This window comes from Monodon monoceros, unplaced genomic scaffold (genome assembly GCF_005190385.1).
Source record: "Monodon monoceros isolate NGI ecotype Baffin Bay Population unplaced genomic scaffold, NGI_Narwhal_1 Super_Scaffold_3, whole genome shotgun sequence".
NCBI lineage: Eukaryota > Metazoa > Chordata > Mammalia > Artiodactyla > Monodontidae > Monodon > Monodon monoceros.
Genome location: NW_021703780.1, coordinates 40,761,301 through 40,783,319, shown reverse-complemented (window position 1 = coordinate 40,783,319; position 22,019 = coordinate 40,761,301). Strand labels below are relative to the sequence as shown.

The following is a 22,019-nucleotide window of genomic DNA, read 5'->3' as shown; positions in this document are numbered from 1 at the left end:
AGGGATAAACCTACCTAAGGAGGCAAGAGACCTGTACTCAGAATACTGTCCTCTGCCTGCCTTTGGTCTTAGAAAAACTTTAGTCAAAGAATAAATTTAATCAGAGAAGTGAGAAAATGCAGGGAAAAAAGGAAGATAGTCAAGCAAGACAAAACAATAATACTTTAGCCATTAAACGAAGTGAAGGACCTTTAGTTCTTCCTCAAGGGCTATAAATAATAGTCTAAGCCATGTCCTTTGAGCTGTTTTGCAGATACTGAAATCCCCACCTGGTGGAAGAAGTTAACTGTACATTGCCCAGAAGCATGTAGACCCCAGACCAGTTGGAACCAGCAGGTTGATGATGCTGACTTCCAATTACCTCACCACCAATCAGTCAGAAGAATGTCCACGAGCTGACCACGCCCTGCTCCTTGAACACTGTAAGACTCCTCACCACCCCCTCCAAGGCAGGACACGCAGGCTTGAGGGCACTAGCCCGCTGTCTCCCCATTTGCCTGGCAAAGAAATAAAGCTATTTCTTTCTACTTCATCCAAAACTCTGTCCCCGAGATTTAATCCAGCACCGGTGTACAGAGGTCGAATTTCGGCAACACTACCAAGTCAACTAAGACAGCCTTGTGTTATATAAAATGTTGAAACCAGAATATAAAAGCAGTCTAATTAGATGAGTCATCAGGGAAAGAAGGTGCACTAGAGAATCACCTGAACCTACAAGAAACACTGCATAAATTAGAAATAACTTGCTTAATTAAGCAAGTTAATTAATAATTGGTAGTGGGAATTTCGTGGCAGTCCAATGGTTAGGGCTCCGTGCTTCCACTGCAGGGGTTCCAGGTTCGATCCCTGTTCAGGGAACTGAGATCCTGCAAGCCACGCGATGAGGCCAAAAAAAAAAAGGCACTGGTGGTGGTTGTTACTACAGCCTCACTTAACCTAATAGGACAGGAACCAGAATGTACCCCCCTCCCCATATCCCTCAGGTAGATTAGAATATTCATGAATTAGAAGCCTGACCACAGGCCAGAAATTCAACTCTGTGTACAGATGTATGAGCCATGGTTGTGAGTGCTTTTTCTAGAAGTGGACGGTTGTGTTGCTCCCAGTTGGAAGGGTGTGTGACGCTGAATAGAAAGGTGGCGATCAGAAGGAACGCAAGCCACTGAATTTTAATTTCCTTCTTTCTTCATACAAACACTTACCTCAGTCTTTCCTGTGTATCTCATCTGGAAATAGAGAAAAATGTTTTACTTGAGGCTAAGTGAATGAGGACATGATATGGGGGTGATCTGAAGCAGTAAAAGCAGGAGATGACAAGGCTGCTTATGCCTAAGCCTGTCTGCGCTCCTCTGCAGGCAGTACCCCAGCTGGGCTTCTGCAGATTCTCTCGGAGATGAACGAGAGCCCATGAGGAGAAGAGAACTCTGGGGCCCAGAGAACACAGATTAAATTGGGGCTTGTGCTTGGATTTAGAGGGAAGGGGAGTTATTAGTTGGCAAGTGGTGGTGAGGGAAGATGGGAAGATACGGATGCTGAACCAGAAATTTAGGAGGGCTCCCTTTTACTTCTTCCGGTGTGAATGTGCCTAAAGCCCATAAGCTCTGAAATCTGACTTGACTACGTCATAACAGTAAGAGCTAATACTTTTTGATTGCTTGTTATGAGTCAATTTTCTAAGCACTATATGACTGTGTGGGGCAGGAGGAGGGAGAGAGAGAGAAAGAGAGGAAGAGAGACAGAATCATCAGAACAACGCTTCACTGTAGATACCATTATGACCTCCCTTTTACAGGTGAAGTAATGAAAGAATGAACCAAAGGTCACAAGTAGTAAATCCATAGGCTGTGCTATTTCCATTGCACTACATTTCTTACTTGAGAACCCTGGAAACTTTATTTCTACACCTTTAACATCCCTGTAATGATAAGATGCACAAAAGGTCAAAATAACTGAAGAATTGTATTATAACTTTGGTACCATCTCTTCAAAAGAAGTCAGTGGTTTCGTATATCACAAGCAAGGAATGACACGGAGACCATCTGTAGGAAGAGGTAGCAATGTCAACCAAGAAGAGGAAGCAATACCAACCTGGGAATCTCCCTTGTCAATGGCCTCTGATACATCTTGAATAAATCGAAGCCTCTGATTGGTCCAGTTGGAAACTTTGTTGAGTCATTTTCTGTGCTTCTTGCCAATGTCTACAGTGGAAGGATCTGAGCTTCAGAGGCTCATCAGAGAAAATAGACATTTCTGGGGAGACAACTAATAAAGGGAAAGGTCATGCCCTGGTTGCTTTCTCCCACATTTTTGTTTTTGTGTTCTACTTGTATGAGTTTGAAAAATAAAGTGGGGCATTTTCATCTATGTCTTCCCGTCTGACTTCAGCCAAGAGCCCTACCTAATAGAGACATGGGCTTTTCTGTGATTTTTCCCCAAAACTCATAGTTTGCATCCCTCTTTCTCATTCCCTCCCTATTCCCTAGGGAGTGAGAGAAGTTGGGTGTGGTAGATGTGGTTATTCATTGAGGTGGTAAAAAATCATTCTCCTTATTACCTGACAAAAATATATCTTCCAGGGGGGCTTCCCTGGTGGCGCAGTGGTTGAGAGTCCGCCTGCCGATGCAGGGGACACGGGTTCGTGCCCCGGTCAGGGAAGATCTCATGTGCCCCGGAGCGGCTGGGCCCGTGAGCCATGGCCGCTGAGCCTGCACGTCCGGAGCCTGTGCTCCGCAACGGGAGAGGCCACAACAGTGAGAGGCCCGCGCACCGCAAAAAAAAAAAAAAAAAGAAAAAAAAAAATATATGTATCTTCCACTGCTATCTTGGTGACTTTATTTTTATTGAGATATAATTAACCTACAACACTCTGTTAGTTCCAGATATACAACATAGTGTTTTGATATTTCTATACATTACAAAGTAATCACCATGATAAGTCTAGTTACCATACAAAGTTATTACAATATTATTGACTGTATTCCCCACCCTGTACATTTCATTCCTGTAACTCATTTATTTTGTAACTGGAGGTTTATACCTCTGGATCTCCCTCACCTATTTCACTTACTCTCCCCAGCCTCCTCTCCTTTGGCAACCACTCTGTATCTATGAGTCTTTCTGCTTTGTAATTGTTTGTTCACTTGTTTTGTTTTTCAGATTCCACATGTAACTGTAACCATACGGTGTTTGTCTTTCTCTGACATTTCAATTAGCATGATACCCACTAGGTCCATCCATGTTGTTGTTATGTCACAATTTTATTTCTTTTTTATGGCTGGATAATATTCCATTGTACATACGTACCACATCTTTATCCATTCATCTATCCATAGACACTTAAGTTGTTTCCATTTGTTTGATTTTGTTTTCCTTTCACTTAATTCACTTCATTTCATTCTTTCCTTTCATGGATGTAAGTAACTGAGGTCATGAATTCTCCTCTGAACACTGAGGAACTATATCCCAAAAGTTTGACATGTGATTTAATTGTAACAGGGAAGAGCAAAGTCGGACTCCATGTTGGATCTGTTTCTTTGATTTTAAACTTTGTTTTTCGTTGCTTTTGTTATTATAATCATATATAACGGCCTGCCTCAGGGAACCCTGCCCATCTGCCTGAATGTTATAATAAAGTGCCTTTGTTCAGCTCCCAGGGAGGCAATCGGACTCTGCCCACCTGTGAATGGCTGCAGAAAAGAAGAAATTAACACATCCCCTTCCCGATGCTGGCCAAGCCAGGCAAAACTAATGGCCTTTTTACTTTACTTCCTCACCTCCTCCCCCTCTCTGTTCTACAAAAGAAACTTCCATCCAGACCCTGATAAGATGGTTCTGGGGGGACCCTAGTCCCCCATCTTCTCTGCCGGCTTTCTGAATAAAGTCACTATTCCTTGCCTCAACAGCTCGTCTCCCGATTTATTGGCCTGTTGTGCGGCAAGCAGAGTGACTTGGTAACAATTTTTAATTGTCATTTTTCTAGAAAATCTTCAGTTGTTTGTTTGTTTGTTTTCTCACTCTCTGGCCCAAGAGAAAGACCATTTCTTTAAGTTCCTATGTGGAAGGGCATTTACCTTTTCTGACCTGATTATTATCAAGCTTGCTCCATTATAGTCAGAGAATAGTATCTGTACCATTCCTATTTTGGGGAAATGATTGAGTGCCAGAATGTGTGGTCTATTTTCATTAATATTTTGCTGAAACTTGAAAAATTATTTTCTCAATTTTCAATGAAGAAATTTCAATATAGAGCCATCAGATCTAATTTTTGACTATGTTAGTAATATTTTCTGTGTTCATATTTATCTTTTGTCTGCTTGATTTGTTTAGTCCTAAGAAAAGTGAATTAAAATCACCTATTACTACATTTCTGAATATTTTCCTGGTATCTACCTTCATTTCTGCTTTGTGAGGGTTACTTATATGCTATTTAGAACTTATATATTTCTTAGATATGCATTTTGAGTTTTACACTTTACATTATAGAGTGTCTTCTTATTTCAACCAATCTGGGGAGATTGGTCTGAATTTCACCTTGTTTAATAAGATTGTGACCTCTGCTTTCTTTATGTTTGCATTCTCTTTTTATGCCTTTGTCCATCATTTTATTTATTGAATAAATGAACAAATCTATTTGAGTCACTTTATTTTTAGGCATATCTTTTGTATATTGCAAGCAGCAGAGTTTTTCTTTTAATCTAATCTGAAAATATTTTTAATTTTAATATTTTAATGAGTTAAGTTCATTTACAATTATTAATATGGCAAATAGTTCAGTGTAATATGGAGATTATTATTTTCTGTTAAGTGTGATGTTTATATGAGTATTTTTTTATTTCTTTTTTTTTATTTTTTTGGCTGCGTTGGGTCTTCATTGCTGCATGCGGGCTTTTCTCTAGTTGAGGCAGGTGGGGGCTACTCTTCGTTGCGGTGCGCAGGCTTCTCATCATGGTGGCTTCTCTTGTTGGCTCTAGGTGCTTCACGGGCTCTAGGTGCACAGGCTTCAGTATTTGTGGCTCACGGGCTCTAAAGTGCAGGCTCAGTAGTTGTGGCGCACGGGCTTAGTTGCTCCGCGGCATGTGGGATCTTCCTGGACCAGGGCTTGAACCTGTGTCCCCTGAATTGGCAGGTGGATTCTCAACCACTGCACTACCAGGGAAGCCCCGACTATTTCATTTTTAAAATCTTTCACTACGTCTTTTTGTGGTTTTCTAAATTGCAGTTTTTCAGATATTTAGGAAAGTGTATATGTTGGGATTGTCTTGATAATTTTATTTTTATATACTTCAGTTAGCTCCTCTCTTCTTTAGATAGTTCCTATTAGTTTTCTACTATAAACATCAGAAAACAAGCTTATATTCTCTCCCTTTCTCTTCCATTGTCTTTGTGTATAACTTTGTACTCTTACGTATGTTCTAAATACAACTACTTGATTTATCAGTCTTAGGGCTATCTTTTGACTCTCAGATATTAAAGACTAGGCCATCAGCAAGCTTATTCTATGTCCTTACTCATTTTTCCACTTAATCTGTAATTATTAAGAAATGTGTTTCTATTTGTCAATTTCTTCTATAATTTGGCATACAGATCTAGATATAGATATTTTTTTGCCCACGCTGCTCGGCTTGTGGGATCTTAGTTCCCCTACCAGGGATTTAACCCCAGCCCTCAGAAGTGAAAACCGGGGAGTCCTAACCACTGGACCACCAGGGGATTCCTGTGGTCTATATTTTCTTACCTATATCTGACTTTATTACTAGGTGCAGACTCATTCAGTTTTAGTATAATGTCCTGGTGACTTCTTGCTATCATTATGCATATTTTAATTTATTTATTTTGTAATATTTACTTATTTATTTATTTTGGCTGTGCCAGGTCTTAGTTGTGGTGTGCAAACTCTTAGTTGCAACAAGCATGCGGGATCTAGTTCCCCGACCAGGAATCACACCTGGGCCCCCTGCGCTGGGAGAGCACAGTCTTACCCACTGGACCACCAGGGAAATCCCATTATGCGTATTTTTAGATGTCAATGTACATGAACTATCTTCTATTAGTGTTAGCTTTACACATCGTATTACACCTTTTGATTTTAACCTTTTCAAGTATTTAAGTTTTCTTTGTGACTCATGTGAAGGGCTTATAACTAGATTTTGTGATAGTATTAATCCAATCTGAGAACTTCTTTCTTTTAACTCTAAATTTAAGTTATTTACATTTCTGTGACTACGAAGCTGTCTGGATTTGTTTCTATTATCACATATCGTGCTATGTTCTTTGCTTCCTTTACTGTCTGTCCTTTCATCACTTACATTAAACTAATTAAATATTCTAAGTAATCTCTAATTTCCCCCTACTGGCTTAGGAGTTTTAATTTTTATTAATTAAGATTTACCCCTACATTTTTAACATGACTGCCTAATTTAGCAACATCCGAAGTTAATCAATATCTCTGCCCTCGTGCGAAATACGACCAAGACTTTAGAATTCTTTTACTTTATCTGCCTCACTCTCATGTTATTTCTGATTATTGCATCATGTTCTTAAATTTAATTGTCATCATTGCCAGTGATTTTTGTAGTTATAGTCATTTTTCATTCCTCAGTCTGATTTACCAATATTTTAGACAGGTTTCAGTTAATGATGGTTGTGGTGGTGTGTACGCACGTGTGTGTGTTTACTCATCTTTGCTTATTGCATCCCAATTTTTCTTTCTGGGTTCAGTATCCTTCTTCCTTAAGTGGTAACAAAAATAAACCAAATGACGACCTCAGTACGATGCCACTTTTTATCTATAAGAGTCACAAAATCTAAAAATTTTACAACACTCTGTGTTGATGAGAATGTGGGGAAGGAGATAAACTCATATACTGCTGATGGAATTCTGCATTCATACAATCTCCATGACGGTAATTTTCCAATATCTATCAATATTAATAATACATAAACATTTAGACTTGGCAACATCCTCTTTAGGATTTTATCCTAGTCCTATTCTCGCACATGTGTATAACAATGTCTATACAAGACATTGCTTATAATAGCAAAAGACTTCTGATAGCCTAACTACTCATCAATAAAAGGAGACAGGCTAAATGAAATATGGTACTTCCATAAAATAGCATACATTAGAGCCATATATTTCTAAAGTTTAAAAAGTAAATTTCAGGACTTCCCTGGTGGTGCAGTGGTTAAGAATCCACCTGCCAATGCAGGAGACACGGGTTCGAACCCTGGTCAGGGAAAATCCCACATGCCAAGGAGCAACTAAGCCCATGTGCCACAACCACTGAGCCCACATGCCACAACTACTGAAGCCCGCGTGCCTAGAGCCCACGATCCGCAACAAAAGAAGCTACCGCAATGAGAAGCCCGCGCACCGCAACGAAGAGTAGCCCCCGCTCGCTGCAACTAGAGAAAGCCCGCATGCTGCAACGAAGACCCAAAGCAGTCAAAAATAGATAAAATAAATACATTTATTTAAAAAAGTAAATTTCAGAACTGGGAATTTAGAGGGCTGCTATTTGTAATAATAGGGAGCGAGAATATATACATATATATGCTTAAATATACAGTACATTGTTTCTCTGGAAGGATAAAGCTTGAACTATGGATCGCCAAAGCAAGGGGTACTGGCAAACTGTGGGGAAGGATGGGAGTGAAGCTTTCCTCCGTAGACCATGTTGTGCTTTTTGAATTGTAAACCACATTAATTAATGTACTGCTCATTCACATGAATTGTATCTTTAAAAAAGAGAATAGTAAGAGGGTAAGTGGATACAGGCAGTATAGCAAACTTTTGAGGAGTTCTGTTGTAAAGTTAAGCAAAGTCCACCTTTTCCTAGCTCTGTGTCCCAGGCAAGTGAGTAAATGTTTCTAAATCTCCACTCTCATTCTTAGAATTGGGATAGTAACACCTGCCACATGGGATTATCTTAAAGATAAAGTAAGACGGTATATGGCAGGCACTTAGCACAGCAGAAGCACACAGAGGGCACTCCGTGAATGATTGTCATTGATACTGAATTATTACAATTCATAAAAGGCCCTTGAAACTCTAGGTTAAAGACTCAGTCTTTCCTAGGGCCAGCAGGTGGCATCGGACCCAAGTGAATGGATGCTCCTTTCACTCAGCGCCCAAAACAGATTTTTGTTTTCCTTATTCCCTTGTCCTTTCCCCCCCAAATTCTGACTCCACACTTCCTTCTCCTGAACCACGACTGCCGTGCAGACTACAAGTGGCTGCCCCACTCGGCTGGGGTGTAAAGTACTTTAAGTTCAACGTTATTCCCGCACTGGGCAGAGCAGACGGGGCGGGAGGTTGTTTGGGGCTCCAAAGTAATCTGAGAGTTTCCTAAGGTTCCTCCTCTCCATTCATATCTCGCTTTGGAAAGAGTAGTACATGGCTGAGCAGGAAAGGCACTGAAGGTAAGTGACAAGAAGAAGGGGAAATTAAGGGGCGGAAGTCAAATGGTGATGGGTAGTAGGAGGGGGAAATGAAAAGAACTCTGGACAAATCAGAATTACTAATGTCTGTGGTTACCAGGCAGACCACACTTGTAAGGATTTGTTGAACACTCTGTCGGGGAACATTGTTCTGTGTCCCTGAAATAAGGCGTACCTGGAAGTTTCCCTGAGATGACAAGTTTTCATGACCGCTTATGATCCTAAGTTCTGCTGTATCTTCCCGTACTGCCCATCAGGCTGCCTGAGTTTTCCTCCCAGCTCTGTCACTGATTAGCTGTGTGATTTCAGGCCACTTTCCCTATCTGTAAAGTAAGATTTGACAGCTATACTATTTTTAAGATGTCTTCCAAGTTTAAAGTATTTTGAGTCAATGGGTATAATTTGTACTGAGGACATCAAAGATTAATAGATCTTCTTCTGTGAGGACTATAGTTTCCATAAGGTAAGGAGATACAGAAATTATCATTCCTACTTTATAAATAGAAGAAGGACATTTGGTGGGGAGGGGAAGGAATCAGGCCAGCCTTCTCTCTCTCCCAATGCTTATTTCACCCTTGGTGAAATTTGAGAGATAAACAGGTGTGGAGCAGTAGGACAGCAGCAGGATGAAGCAAAGGTTTATCTGCATAAGAAGTTCCTTGCTCTGGCCTCACCTTGCTCCCAACAGTTGCCAGGCAGAAAAACAAAACAAAAACAAAAACAAAAATTTCTGGTGAGTTCATTGCTAGCCGGGAAAGTACCTGCTATTTCTGGGAAAGTGAAAGTTTCAACTTCCTAGAATAGGAACCGTCCACTTCAAGACCCTTCCAATAACCAGTGACATGCACAGCTTTGGACTTTCCACGATTTGTATGTGTAGGGAGGATTAAGATGGAAGACAGTAGAGGAAGGAGATTTATTCATTTACCCAACAAACATTTATTTATTGTCCACTATGAATGGAGCCCTGTGCCAGGTAGTAGATATAAAGCTTAATAAGATAGACGGCCTCCCCCACAAGGGCTCATGGTCTCGTGGAAAGACAGAGGTCTACAGTGGGCGGTGGAGAGTTTAATAGGGACTGTGACAGAGGTAAGCCCCAGCAGCACAGCAACAAGAGCACGTAGACAGGGCACTTTCTCCAGACTGAGAAGATAAAGCAAGGCTTCTTGGGAGACTTGAATCCTGAGTTGAATCTTAAAGAACTGGGGCAAATCCAGGAGCATCATTCACCGAACGGCAGGAAACAACATATTCAGAGGCACAAAGGCATCAGGAGGGCAGGAAGTTTGTTGTGGATAGAACTTAATCCAACAAGAAAGGGTGAGACAAACGGGCTAGAAAAACTGTCTCTGAGGAAGATGTGAGCAGAAAAAGGGGTGAAGACACAGGGAGGATTTTACAGGAGTGACATCGTCTTATGCGTCTTTTAGAAAGAAGAATGACTTTGTGAACAATGGCTGGAAGAGGTGCACCAACGGTAGGGGAACCTCTCTGAATATGAGATCATCTCACACAATGAATGAAAGTTACAAGAACGAGATCAGAGAGAAGATAAGGGATTCAGAGCTTTTAGGAGCTAGAAGTGAAAGAGCTTTACTTGATCTGATTATAAAGTAGATTATGACACAAGATGCAATATAATGTATTAGTTGAGAGCGTGGACTCTGGGGTCAGGCCTGGATTCCAAGTCCAATTCCACCACTGTGCAACCTTTGGGAAAGTCCTTTAATCTCTTTGAGACTCAGTATTCTCATCCATAAAATGGGGATAATAACTAACAATCTCAAAGGGCTGAGGATAAGGATTAAAAATGATAATACATGAAAAAGGCTTAGCATAGTTCCTACTCTGTACACAGTACACAGTACACAGTACACAGTAGCTCATCAATATTTTATTCATACTGTTAATTAGGGAACAGTCCTCTGTCCCACCATACCCTAGCTCCCCAACAAAATATCAGGTCCTGGTGGGAATGGGGAAGGATACAGAAAGGCAAACTCATGAATATTGATGTCATACTGGTTAATATGTAACTCAAAGAACAATTCAAAGGCTAAGACAGCCAGCAAAATAGTCCCTGTGATTATCTCTGGGATGTGAAACAGTGTGTAGTTTTACTTTTCTCCTTCCTGCCTGTCTCTATTGTCTACATTTCCTATACGAATGTGCGCTGTTTATATAAGGAGAAAATATTTTGAAATGTACTTATGATGCCACAGTACAGTACTCAGCACCAGGCAAAGCTCTGCTCATCAAGGAAATAAGGTCCCTGGATACAGAAAGCAACCCCCTGCCCTCCCATGGCCCCAACAAAAGTACACATGGTCTAAATCTCCATCATCGTGCCTCCAGCTCCAAAAACAACCACCCAGGAGAACACCCCCAGGGAAAGCCAAAGCAGGAGCTACTCTGGGTCACTGAGATGGCCCTGAGAAGGCTCCAGCATCTCTGGGGTCTCAGTCCTCCTGTTCTGCTGCACCAGGCAGCAGTAGGGGTCCTGCCCCTCCATGAGCTGCACGTGCTCCTGCAGCTCTCCCTGCCTCAGCACCAGGATCTGGTCGGCGCTCAGAACCGTGTGCAGCCTGTGGGCGATCACCAGCACCGTTCGGTCCCCGCGAGCTTTCCAGTCCTGCAGCTGAAGGGGGAGGATCGTAACACCTCAGAAAGATAAGAATGAGATGGACTCCACGGCCCCACTGGGCACCATCTCTAGTGACTTAGGGTAGAGAAGGCATGAAACACGAGAAGATAAGACAGAGCAGGAGGGAAAGGTCTGCGCTGCCCTCCTCTCTCAGAGGGGCTGTGGCAGCTGGAGGATGGGACGGGAGACATGGCGGCATCAGGGATGTCCCCACACCACCCCCACATAGCCTCCATTCCCACCCAGCCCTAAGAAAGGTCCCACCGCCCCTGCCCCTCCGAGCCCAGTACTCACAGCCTGCTCACACTCCACGTCCAGGGCACTGGTGGCTTCATCCAGGATGAGGACCCGGGGGTCCCTCACAAGGGCCCGGGCGACGGCCAGACGCTGCTTCTGTCCCACAGCCAACTGGTTCCCTTTCTCCCCCACCTCTGAGGAAATAGAGAAATCCCTCTCCTCACACACAGGTGACCACGACAACATCCTCCTCACAAGCACAGCTGGTATTTCCACAGCCAACAACTAGGCGGATGAGGGCCCGGAGTAGGGGAGGGACCTCTAGGGCTGCCCGTGTAGATAGAGCATCATCACCCTGCCCTGCTCTCCAGGAACAAAGGCTCCTGAGCTGGACAGGCAGCTACAGAACTCATGATGCTGGGGAGGGAGGTGAGTGGGTTTGGCTGAAGGTACCTGTATCCCTAAAGCAATTAGAGAAAGAAGAACAAAAAACCCCAAAGTTAGCAGAAGGAAAGAAATCATAAAGTTCAGATCAGAAATAAATGAAAAAGAAATGAAGAAAGCGATAGCGAAGATCAATAAAACTAAAAGCTGGTTCTTTGAGAAGATAAACAAAATTGATAAACCATCAGCAAGAATCATCAAGAAAAAAAGGAAGAGGACGCATATCGATAGAATTAGAAATGGAAAAGGAGAAGTAACAACTGACACTGCAGAAATACAAAGGATCATGAGAGATTACTACAAGCAACTTTATGCCAATAAAATGGACAAACTGGAAGAAATGGACAAATTCTCAGAAAAGCACAACCTTTCAAGACTGAACCAGGAAGAAATAGAAAATATAAACAGACCAATCACAAGCACTGAAATTGAAACTGTGATTAAAAATCTTCCAACAAACAAAAGCCTAGGTCCAGATGGCTTCACAGGCAAATTCTATCAAATATTTAGAGAAGAGCTAACACCTATCTTTCTCAAACCCTTCCAAAATATAGCAGAGGGAGGAACACTCCCAAACTCATTCTATGAGGCCACCATCACCCTGATACCAAAACCAAAGATGTCACATCTTTGTTGATATGACAGAAAAGAAAGAAAACTACAGGCCAATATCACTGATGAAACATAGATGCAAAAATCCTCAACAAAATACTAGCAAACAGAATCCAACAGCACATTAAAAGGATCATACACCATGATCAAGTGGGGTTTATCCAAGGGATGCAAGGATTCTTCAATATATGCAAATCAATCAACGTGATATACCATATTAACAAATTGAAGGAGAAAAAGCATACGATCATCTCAATAGATGCAGAAAAAGCTTTCGACAAAATTCAGCACCCATTTATGATAAAAACCCTCCAGAGAGTAGGCACAGAGGGAACTTACCTCAACATAATAAAGGCCATATATGACAAACCCACAGCCAACATCGTTCTCAATGGTGAAAAACTGAAACCATTTCCACTAAGATCAGGAACAAGACAAGGTTGCCCATTCTCACCACCATTATTCAACATACTTTTGGAAGTTTTAGTGACAGCAGTCAGAGAAGAAAAAGAAATAAAGGGAATATAAATCGGAAAAGAAGAAGTAAAACTGTCACTGTTTGCAGATGACATGATACTATGCATAGAGAATCCTAATGATGCTACCAGAAAACTACTAGAGCTAATCAATGAATCTGGTAATGTAGCTGGATACAAAATTAATGCACAGAAATCTCTTGCACTCCTATACACTAATGATGAAAAATCTGAAAGAGAAATTAAGGAAACACTCCCATTTACCACTGCAACAAAAAGAATAAAATACCTAGGAATAAACCTACCTAAAGAGACAAAAGACCTGTATGCAGAAAACTATAAGACACTGACGAAAGAAATTAAAGATGATAAAGACAGATGGAGAGATATACCATGTTCTTGGATTGGAAGAATCAACATTGTGAAAATGACTATATCACCCAAAGCAATCTACAGATTCAATGCAATCCCTATCAAACTACCAATGGCATTTTTCACAGAACAAAAAAAAAAATTGCACAATTTGTATGGAAACACAAAAGACCCCGAATAGCCAAAGCAATCTTGAGAAAGAAAAACGGAGCTGAAGGAATCGGGCTCCTTGACTTCAGACTATACTACAAAGCTACAGTAATCAGGACAGTACGGTACTGGCACAAAAACAGAAATATAGATCAGTGGAACAGGATAGAAAGCCCAGAGATAAACCCACGCACCTATGGTCACCTTAACTTTGATAAAGGAATCAAGAATATACAATGGAGAAAAGACAGCCTCTTCACTAAGTGGTGCTGGGAAAACTGGATAGCTACATGTAAAAGAATGAAATTAGAACACTCCCTAACACCATACACAAAAATAAACTCAAAATGGATTAAAGACCTAAATGTAAGGCCAGACACTATAAAACTCTTAGAGGAAAACATAGGCAGAACACTCTATGACATAGATCACAACAAGATCCTTTTTGACCCACCTCCCAGAGAAAGGGAAATAAAAACAAAAATAAACAAATGGGACCTAATGAAACTTAAAAACTTTTGCACACCAAAGGAAACCATAAACAAGACCAAAAGACAGCCCTCAGAATGGGAGAAAATATATGCAAATGAAGCAAATGAAATGACAAAGGATTAATCTCCCAAATTTATAAGCAGCTCAGGCAGCTCATTATCAAAAAAACAAACAACCCAATCCAAAAATGGGCAGAAGACCTAAATAGACATTTCTTTGAAGATATACAGATGGCCAACAAACACATGAAAGGATGCTCAACATCACTAATCATTAGAGAAATGCAAATCAAAACTACAATGAGGTATCACCTCACACCAGTCAGAATGGCCATCATCAAAAAATCTACAAACAATAAATGCTGGAGAGGGTGTGGAGAAAAGGGAACCCTCTTGCACTGTTGGTGGGAATGTAAATTGATACAGCCACTATGGAGAACAGGATGCAGGTTCCTTAAAAAACTAAAAATAGAACTACCATATGACCCAGCAATCCCACTACTGGGCATATACCCTGAGAAAACCATAATTCAAGAACAGTCATGTACCACAATGTTCACTGCAGCTCTATTTACAATAGCCAGGACATGGAAGCAACCTAAGTGTTCTTCGACAGATGAATGGGTAAAGATGGTGTGGCACATCTATACAATGGAATATCACTCAGCCATAAAAAGAAATGAAACTGATTTATTTGTAGTGAGGTGGATGGACCTAGAGTCTGTCATACAGAGTGAAGTAAGTCAGAAAGAGAAAAACAAATACCGTATGCTAACACATATATATGGAATCTAAAACAAAGGTTCTGAAGAACCTAGGGGCAGGACAGGAATAAAGACACAGATGTAGAGAACGGACTTGAGGACACGGGGAGGGGTAAGGGTAAACTGGGACAAAGTGAGAGAGCGGCATGGACATATAAACACTACCAAATGTAAACAGATAGCTAGTGGGAAGCAGCTGCATAGCACAGGGAGATCAGCTCGGTGCTTTGTGTCCACGTAGAGGGGTGGGATAGGGAGGGTGGGAGGGAGACGCAAGAGGGAGGGGATATGGGGATATATGTATACTTATAGCTGATTCACTTTGTTATAAAGCAGAAACCAACACACCATTGTAAAGCAATTATACTCCAATAAAGATGTTAAAAAAAAAAAAAAAAAAGGTACCTGTATCAAGTCCGTGCTTCATTTCCTTTATGAACTCCTCCACTCTGGCCGCCCGTGCAGCAGCCAGCACCTTCTCATCGCTGCAGCCCTTCAGCCCATAAGTGATGTTGTCCCTCACCGAACCCGAGAACAGCACAGGCTCCTGCCCGACCAAAACCACCTGGGCAGAGGCGACAGGAGCAGAGGACCATGTGGAAACCCCCATGGCAGGGACCCTCCTTTCCTCCTCGCCTACCTACCTCACAATGGACCCCTTGTGTTTCTTCCACCATCTCCACCCCCTGCTCTCTGCACATAATTCTCCATCCAATCTGCAATCCCTCTCCTTCCTCCCCACCCACCTGTTGGTGTAGGTAGCGGCGCTCATACTGGGAGATGGGCTCCCCATCCAGCAGCACCTGCCCCTCAGTGGGCTGGTACAGATTCTGCAGCAGAGCAGCTACTGTGCTCTTTCCAGATCCACTGGGCCCCACCAGTGCGGTCATCTTCCCAGGAGGCAGGGTGAATGTCAGACCCTAGAAAAGCCAGGCAAGAGTTAGGGGACTGCCTGTTTGCCCTCCATCTCCTCTTCTTTCTATCAGAGAAGGATAAGCTTCTCATCACTCAGGGCGTGAAGGGCCCAGATTCCCTCCCTGGGGTCTCCGTTGGGCACCTTGAGCACAGGCTGGTCAGGGCGATTGGGATACACAAAGGAGACGTTCTGGAATTCCATCAGGCCCTGCAGAGTGGGCGGGGCCAGTGTCCCAGTTGGAGGCAGATTTGGCTTTCGGTCCAGGTAGCAGAACACCTTCTCTGCAGCCCCCACATTGCTCAGCATGTCCCCAAACATGTACACCAGGGTCTGCAAAACAGGAAGACTACTATATATAAAATAGATAACTAATAAGGACCTACTGTGTAGCACAGGGAGCTCTACTCAATACTCTGTAAAGACCTACATGGGAAAAGAATCTAAAAAAGAGTGGATATATGTATAACTGATTCACTTTGCTGTACACCTGAAACTAACACAACACTGTAAATCAACTATACCCCAATATAAAACAAAAATTTTAAATAAAATAAAGAAAAAAAAAGTTAAAAAAAAACACAGATGTTGGGTACATGGGGGTTCATATTATAGTTTTTTTCTCTTTTATTGCCCATGTTTGAAATTCTCCATCACAATGAGTTGGGGTTATTTCAGTTTGTTTTTTTTTTTAAGGGGAACAAATAGAAGACAAAGCGGGAAAAGAGAGCGTGCACAGCTCCTGACTCACTTCCACGTGGCAGCCCACGTCCTCCTGGTAGAGCAGAAAGGAGACCAGCCCACCCCGGGTGAGGTCCCCAGCCAGGATCTGCTGCAGCCCACATCTCAGCAATATAACCTTCATTGCCAAGTGCAGCATCTGGAGGGAGAAGGAAAGGGAGCCTGAGAATCTTCCATTCTTTGGCCTCCCTGCCCCTATGACACTGAGCGACCCCCAGACCAGCTGTAGGAAGAGGACCATCACTTTCCCTGCCCCCTCCCTGGGCCCTTCCTCCAGCCACTCAGTCTCCTCACCCTCCTTAAGAGGCAGTAGAGGGCCCTTTCCAGATCTCGTCGCCACCACAGCTGCCGGCATCGGTCAAGAGCCTCCTTATAGCGACGGACCTCTTGCTCCTCCGCCCCAAAACTGCGCACAGTCTGCAGCCCTCCAACTGCCTCACGTACCACCTGTCCTGCTTTCGCCACAGCATCCTGGATCTCCTGAAGGACTGCCTGGAAAAGTGGGGCAGGGGATAGGAGGGGCTGATTCGGCAGAAGACAGCCGACCCCCACATCTCATTCCAGCCCTTGGAACGCTCTCTTCACGCTAAGTGAAGTAAGTCAGACAGAGAAAGACAAATATTATATGATATCATTTACATGTGGAATGTAAAAAAAAATACAAATGAATCTGCATACAAACAGAAACAGACTCACAGACGTAGAAAACAAACTTATGGTTACCAAAATTGGGGGAAGGGGGGAGTGGATAAATTAAGAGTTTGAGACGAACAGATACAAACTACTAACACAAAATAGATAAGCAACAAGGATTTACTGTATAGCACAGGGAACTACATTCAACATCTTTTAATAACCTACAATGGAAAATAACCTGAAAATCTCTCTCTCTCTCTCTCTCTCTCTCTCTCTCTCTCTCTCTCTTCCCCGCCACCTCTCTTCCCCCCCCCCCTCTCTGTCACACACACACACACAAAGTCCCAGAGGGTCATGGACCTTCTGAAGCCTCTAAGGGCCTGGAGAAGGCCTCTAGGAGAACTTTCTTCTTCGCTGGGGATTCCCTAGCATCCACACGTACCTGATGGCGAGCACTGTACATCTTTTCAGCCGCTGTCATTAGAGGCACCTCAAGCAGAGAAAGGAGGGTGAGTCGAGGTGACAGGTTGAGCATGAAGCTGTAAAGTCCCAGCACTTTCACCAGGCTTCGAGACAGCACGTTGGCATTAAGAGGAAGCCAGTTACTCATCAGTTTGGTATCCGAGCTCAGCCGGGAATTCAGCTCCCCTGGGCAGGACAAAGCAGGTGAGGAAACCACGTGTTGTAATGCAGAACCCCCAGGAACTCCCTCCCGAGCTCCCAATCTCACACAGCCCTCCCTCCCTGGAGACTGCCTCTCTACATGGTCCCCAAAGAGAGAAAAACAGCTCCAGGCCTTGGCACCAGGGATGCAGGGGGAGGGCAGTGGAGGGGAAAGGAAGTCCTGGGGGACCCCAGACCTGGACTCCAGGCCCTACCTGTCTTAGTCTCCTGGAAGAAAGCAAGGTCCTGGCACAGGAGGGAGGAGAAAAGCAGCTCCCGGACCCGCAGGTTGATTCTGGACATGATGAAGGTGAAGGTGCTTCCTCGGCAGCCTGCAGACAGTGAACTGCGGGGAAGGAGGACGGCGGAGGATGAAGAGGAGAGATGCAGAGAAGGACGGAGGGAGAGAGAGAAGCAGAGGAGAAAGCATGCAAAGAAAATAAATACAAAGTTGGGGGCCGTATATCATGAGAGCAGAAGAGAAATAAATAAGAGCGAGGGAGACACAAGGGGCAGGAATCAACAGACGAAGAGAAAAGAGGACACAGTGAGCCAGCTGTGGGAACCACATCATAACACAGACAGATTCACCAGCATCACTAGTTCATTCTGTTCTAGACAGGAGGGAACAGTACAATAGAAATGGAAAGATGCTGTGAAGGGAAAGAGCCTATGGCTTGCTTCTGACCTGGTCTCTCTCAGGGCCATCCCTGCAGCTTTCCCCTTGGTCTTGGTCTCCTTCCTCCACCCCCAACGTCCTTCCTCCTACTTCCAGATATTGATACTTTCTTGTGGGAACTGTAGCAATGCCCTCCCATCTCCAAAGCCCTGGGATCCTGCTGTTCTCCCTCTCCACTGTCCTTGGGATTGGAAAATTCCTCTTAGACCAAGTGAATTTTTACAGTCAAACTCAAAGGAAAACTGTAAAAGCGCAAAGGCAGGAACTGTACGAAATAAGGGTTTCTAATACAAATCTAATGACCATGTTGAGAGGGCTGTTGGCATACTCAGACATCAAATGGTGAGGGTTTGGACTTTGGTGATCACAGTGAAAACGGAGAGAAAGGAGCCATAGGAGCACGTTTTGAGTGTGGCAAATGCAAGAACATGAGAAAGGCAGCGACGATGCTGGTGCTTGGAGCTGAGGATACTGATGGTTTCATGAATGGGAATAAGAAGAGGGAGGCATTTTCAAGGAGACCAGGAGGGAGTGGGATGCACTTGGAGTTCTGGGTGCATGGAGTCTGAGGTGACAGGGCGTCATCCAATGGGAACGTCAAGGAGGCCTCTGGATTACAAGACTGGGGCTGGATGTGGGAATGTGGATGTGGGAATGTCCTGCAGACGTGAGCTGCATTAGCTCAACAGGAAAAATGTTCTTAAAGATCAAAGAACTGAGTCCTGAGAAAAGTCCATAATTAAGGATCCAGAGGAGGACGGTTCTCCAGAAGAGGGAGAGTGGACTGGAAAGTAGAAAGGGAGTTCATAAAAGCTACCTGAAGAACAAGATCAATCATAAGAGATTGTTCTGGGACTTCCCTGGTGGTCCAGTGGTTAAGACTCCAAGCTCCCAATGCAGGGGGCCCAGGTTCGATCCCTGGTCAGGAAACTAGATCCCGCATGCTGCAGCTGAGAGACCATATGCCGCAACTAAGACCCAGCACAGACAAATAAATAAGATACATAAGTAAATAATTTTTTTAAAAAAGAGAGATTGTTCTGATGCCAGATGCTACAGACACATAGAGAACTGAGGGCTGATTTTTTTTTTTTAAAGCAGCAGCTTGATCATTAAGAAGTTCACTTTTAAGTAGTTTCAGCAAAGAGTAGTAAGTATGAAATAATGAAGAACTGGTTTTTGAGGGATTCTAAATGAAGTATGACCATATCAAAGGAGCAGGATCAAGCAGCCGGCTGGTATTTGGGGAAGGCTAGTGAGGTACTCACACGACCCTGAGAATGAGCACCTCCTTAAATTTTGCAGCCTAGGTGCCTCACTCACCTCATCCTAGACCCAGCCCTATCAAGCTGTTAGTTAATTAGTTACTTAGTTTGTAGACAGCGGACTCCTGGCTACGTCTTAAAACAGAAGGAAAAGTAAATGAAGTGGAAAAGAGTAAAGATGCTGGAAAGAAAGGTGACAAGCCTCAGAGTAAGATCTTCCAGGATAGACAAGATGACTTAAGGATGAAGAGTCAGGAGGAAGAAACATGCCCACCCTGACAACTGGATAACTGTGGAAACAAACACAGGGTGGGAGGTTGGAGACAGAAAAGAGAAATGGAACTTCATGGAGATAAAAATGTTGAGAGGTAACTGAGAGACATTCCATTCAACACATAAACACCTTTTGTACTACATTCAGTCCTATCTGTAACTATAATAAGTAATATAAACTTTGAAGATGTTGGAGCCACGTGGTGAACGGAGGAGTAAATGAGTGGATGCATGACACAGAATGGTGAATGAACAAATACAGATTTTTTAGTTTAAGTATTTTGTGCTTTGGGCACAAGAGGGTCTGAAAACAGTTAGGAAAGTGAGGGCCCCTGTAAAAACTGGGGGCTAGCAAATCACCATCACCTACCTCCCAAAAGAGAAGAGACACATGAAAAAGATGGCGCTGGCAAAGGCATCAGGATCAAAATCACCTCCCAGGATGTCAATCACAAGACCAGAATAGTAAGCGATTAATGTCTCACCTGCGTGAGGACAACAGTGAATGTGCTGCTGCCCAGGGCCTTTTCCCACCTCCAAGTCACAGCGCCCTCTCCCGACTCACCCAACACGGCAACAGCGAGGAAGAAGAAGGCCACACCCAGGAAAGGCAGGTCTGGCCTTGAGAGCTTCAGCAACCTCCACATCAAGGCTCTGTTGTTCTCCTGGCCCTGCTCCCTCTCCCGGGCTCCTGGAGGGCTCAGCACAGCCCACACGCCCCAGCTCAGCCCTGCCGCTCCGTAACCCAGCAGCAGCCAGCTCCAAGGGGCTGAAGCCGCCCTGGCTGGGGGAGCACTCAAGGTCCCCGGGACCAGGGCCCTCAGGGAGAGAAACAGAGGGGTCACCAGGCAGAGGGGGGGGCAGCAGTGCTCCCACAAACCTCAGCAGCCCTCCCAGCCTCAAAAGCCACCAAAGCCCTCCCAGTCGCAAGGTGCCCTCTAGCCACAGGCCTGGAAGCCCGCGGGGAAGCAGAGCCCCCAGGGTCCCCTGCAGCAGCCAGAGTAACGCCCAGTCGGCCAGCAGCAGGAAGGCCCAGGGTCTCAGGTCAGGGAGCCGCATGGCGAGATCTAGGGGTAGAAGGTGAGAAACGACAGAGGTGAGTCCCAATCCTTGTCCCCACTCCTCCCCACTCGCACTCCGCCGAACGCGTCCACGGGCTTCCCATTTTATTTACCCAGTGCTACCCTGAAAGATGCCTGAAAAGTGCTTGGTCCTCATCAGTATCTCCCTCCTAGGATCCCAGGCATTCAGCCTGACAGAGGGAGCTGGGAAGCCTGACCACCTGCAGCCTCATCCTCTAAAAAAAAGACCCGTAACCCCCTCCCCCCACCCCGCCCCCGCCAGCCGCCCCCGCCGAGTTCCAAAGGGCCAGGCGGTCCCGCCCCGCTCCCTTGCTCCCGGGGTCCAGAAGGGCTGGGAAGCCTGGGACGCGGAGTGGCTGGTGGGTGGGCTGCGTCCCAGTTAGAGCTCCAGGTTCCCACGGGCACCAACTCACCGGAGGGGACTTCTGGGCTGCAGCTCGGAGGTCTTTCCTTTACGTGTCGGGGGCCGAGCTCTGAAGTGCCCTCGCACCGCCTCCGCTTCGTTTCCCCTCTGTCGGCGGGCGAGGATCCCCGAGCCAGAGCGGCCGGGCTCCCTCGGCTTTCGCTTTCGCTTCCGCAGCCGGTGCCCGGTGCTGGGCCCGGCGGCCAGCAGGCGGCGCGCGACACCTGCAGCCCGCGGAACAGACCCCTGAGTCCTGCTCCACGTGCCAGGCCCCGGTTAGTCTCCACCCTCAGCAACAGTTACTCTGTCATAGGAAACGGCTGCAGTTTTTTAAATTGACACTAAGTAAAATAGAGCTGTTTCGAGGATTGGGATGCTTTGTAATTGGAGAACCGCTGGATTTTCATACCTCAGCTCTGAACCTATTTTGAGAACTGCCCTCTTTCCCAATCCAAGTTCCAGATGTAGGATCTTGGGGTTTAAAACAACAACAACAAACAAACAAACAAAACACACACAAACACACACACACACACACACACACACACACACACACACACGAAACAGAGCCAGAGTCCAAGCGAGAAACACACAGGACTTCTATACAGAAGGCCCAGCTACTCTCACCAGGACCTAAGTGAGTTTCCACTTACAGATTCTGAGCTGAGAAGGCCCCCCACCACTGCACATCTTCTCTGTCTTTCTCAACACAGCTCCTGAGCAGAGAAAGTG

The 22,019-nt window shown here is 44.5% G+C and overlaps 1 protein-coding gene across 1 annotated transcript in view; it reads right to left on the bottom strand.

The window, feature by feature from the left end:
- Positions 1 to 21,084, bottom strand: part of TAP2 (transporter 2, ATP binding cassette subfamily B member) — a 31,332-nt gene extending 10,248 nt beyond the window's left edge. Inside the window, 11 exon segments of the mRNA XM_029241831.1 lie at positions 15,038 to 15,197; positions 15,379 to 15,552; positions 15,690 to 15,878; positions 16,297 to 16,425; positions 16,581 to 16,778; positions 17,365 to 17,570; positions 17,801 to 17,931; positions 20,173 to 20,287; positions 20,368 to 20,662; positions 20,664 to 20,869; positions 20,977 to 21,084. Coding sequence (XP_029097664.1) covers positions 15,038 to 15,197; positions 15,379 to 15,552; positions 15,690 to 15,878; positions 16,297 to 16,425; positions 16,581 to 16,778; positions 17,365 to 17,570; positions 17,801 to 17,931; positions 20,173 to 20,287; positions 20,368 to 20,662; positions 20,664 to 20,861 — 1,795 coding nt within the window. The 5' untranslated portion in view covers positions 20,862 to 20,869; positions 20,977 to 21,084.
- Between the last annotated feature and the right edge of the window lie 935 nt (positions 21,085 to 22,019).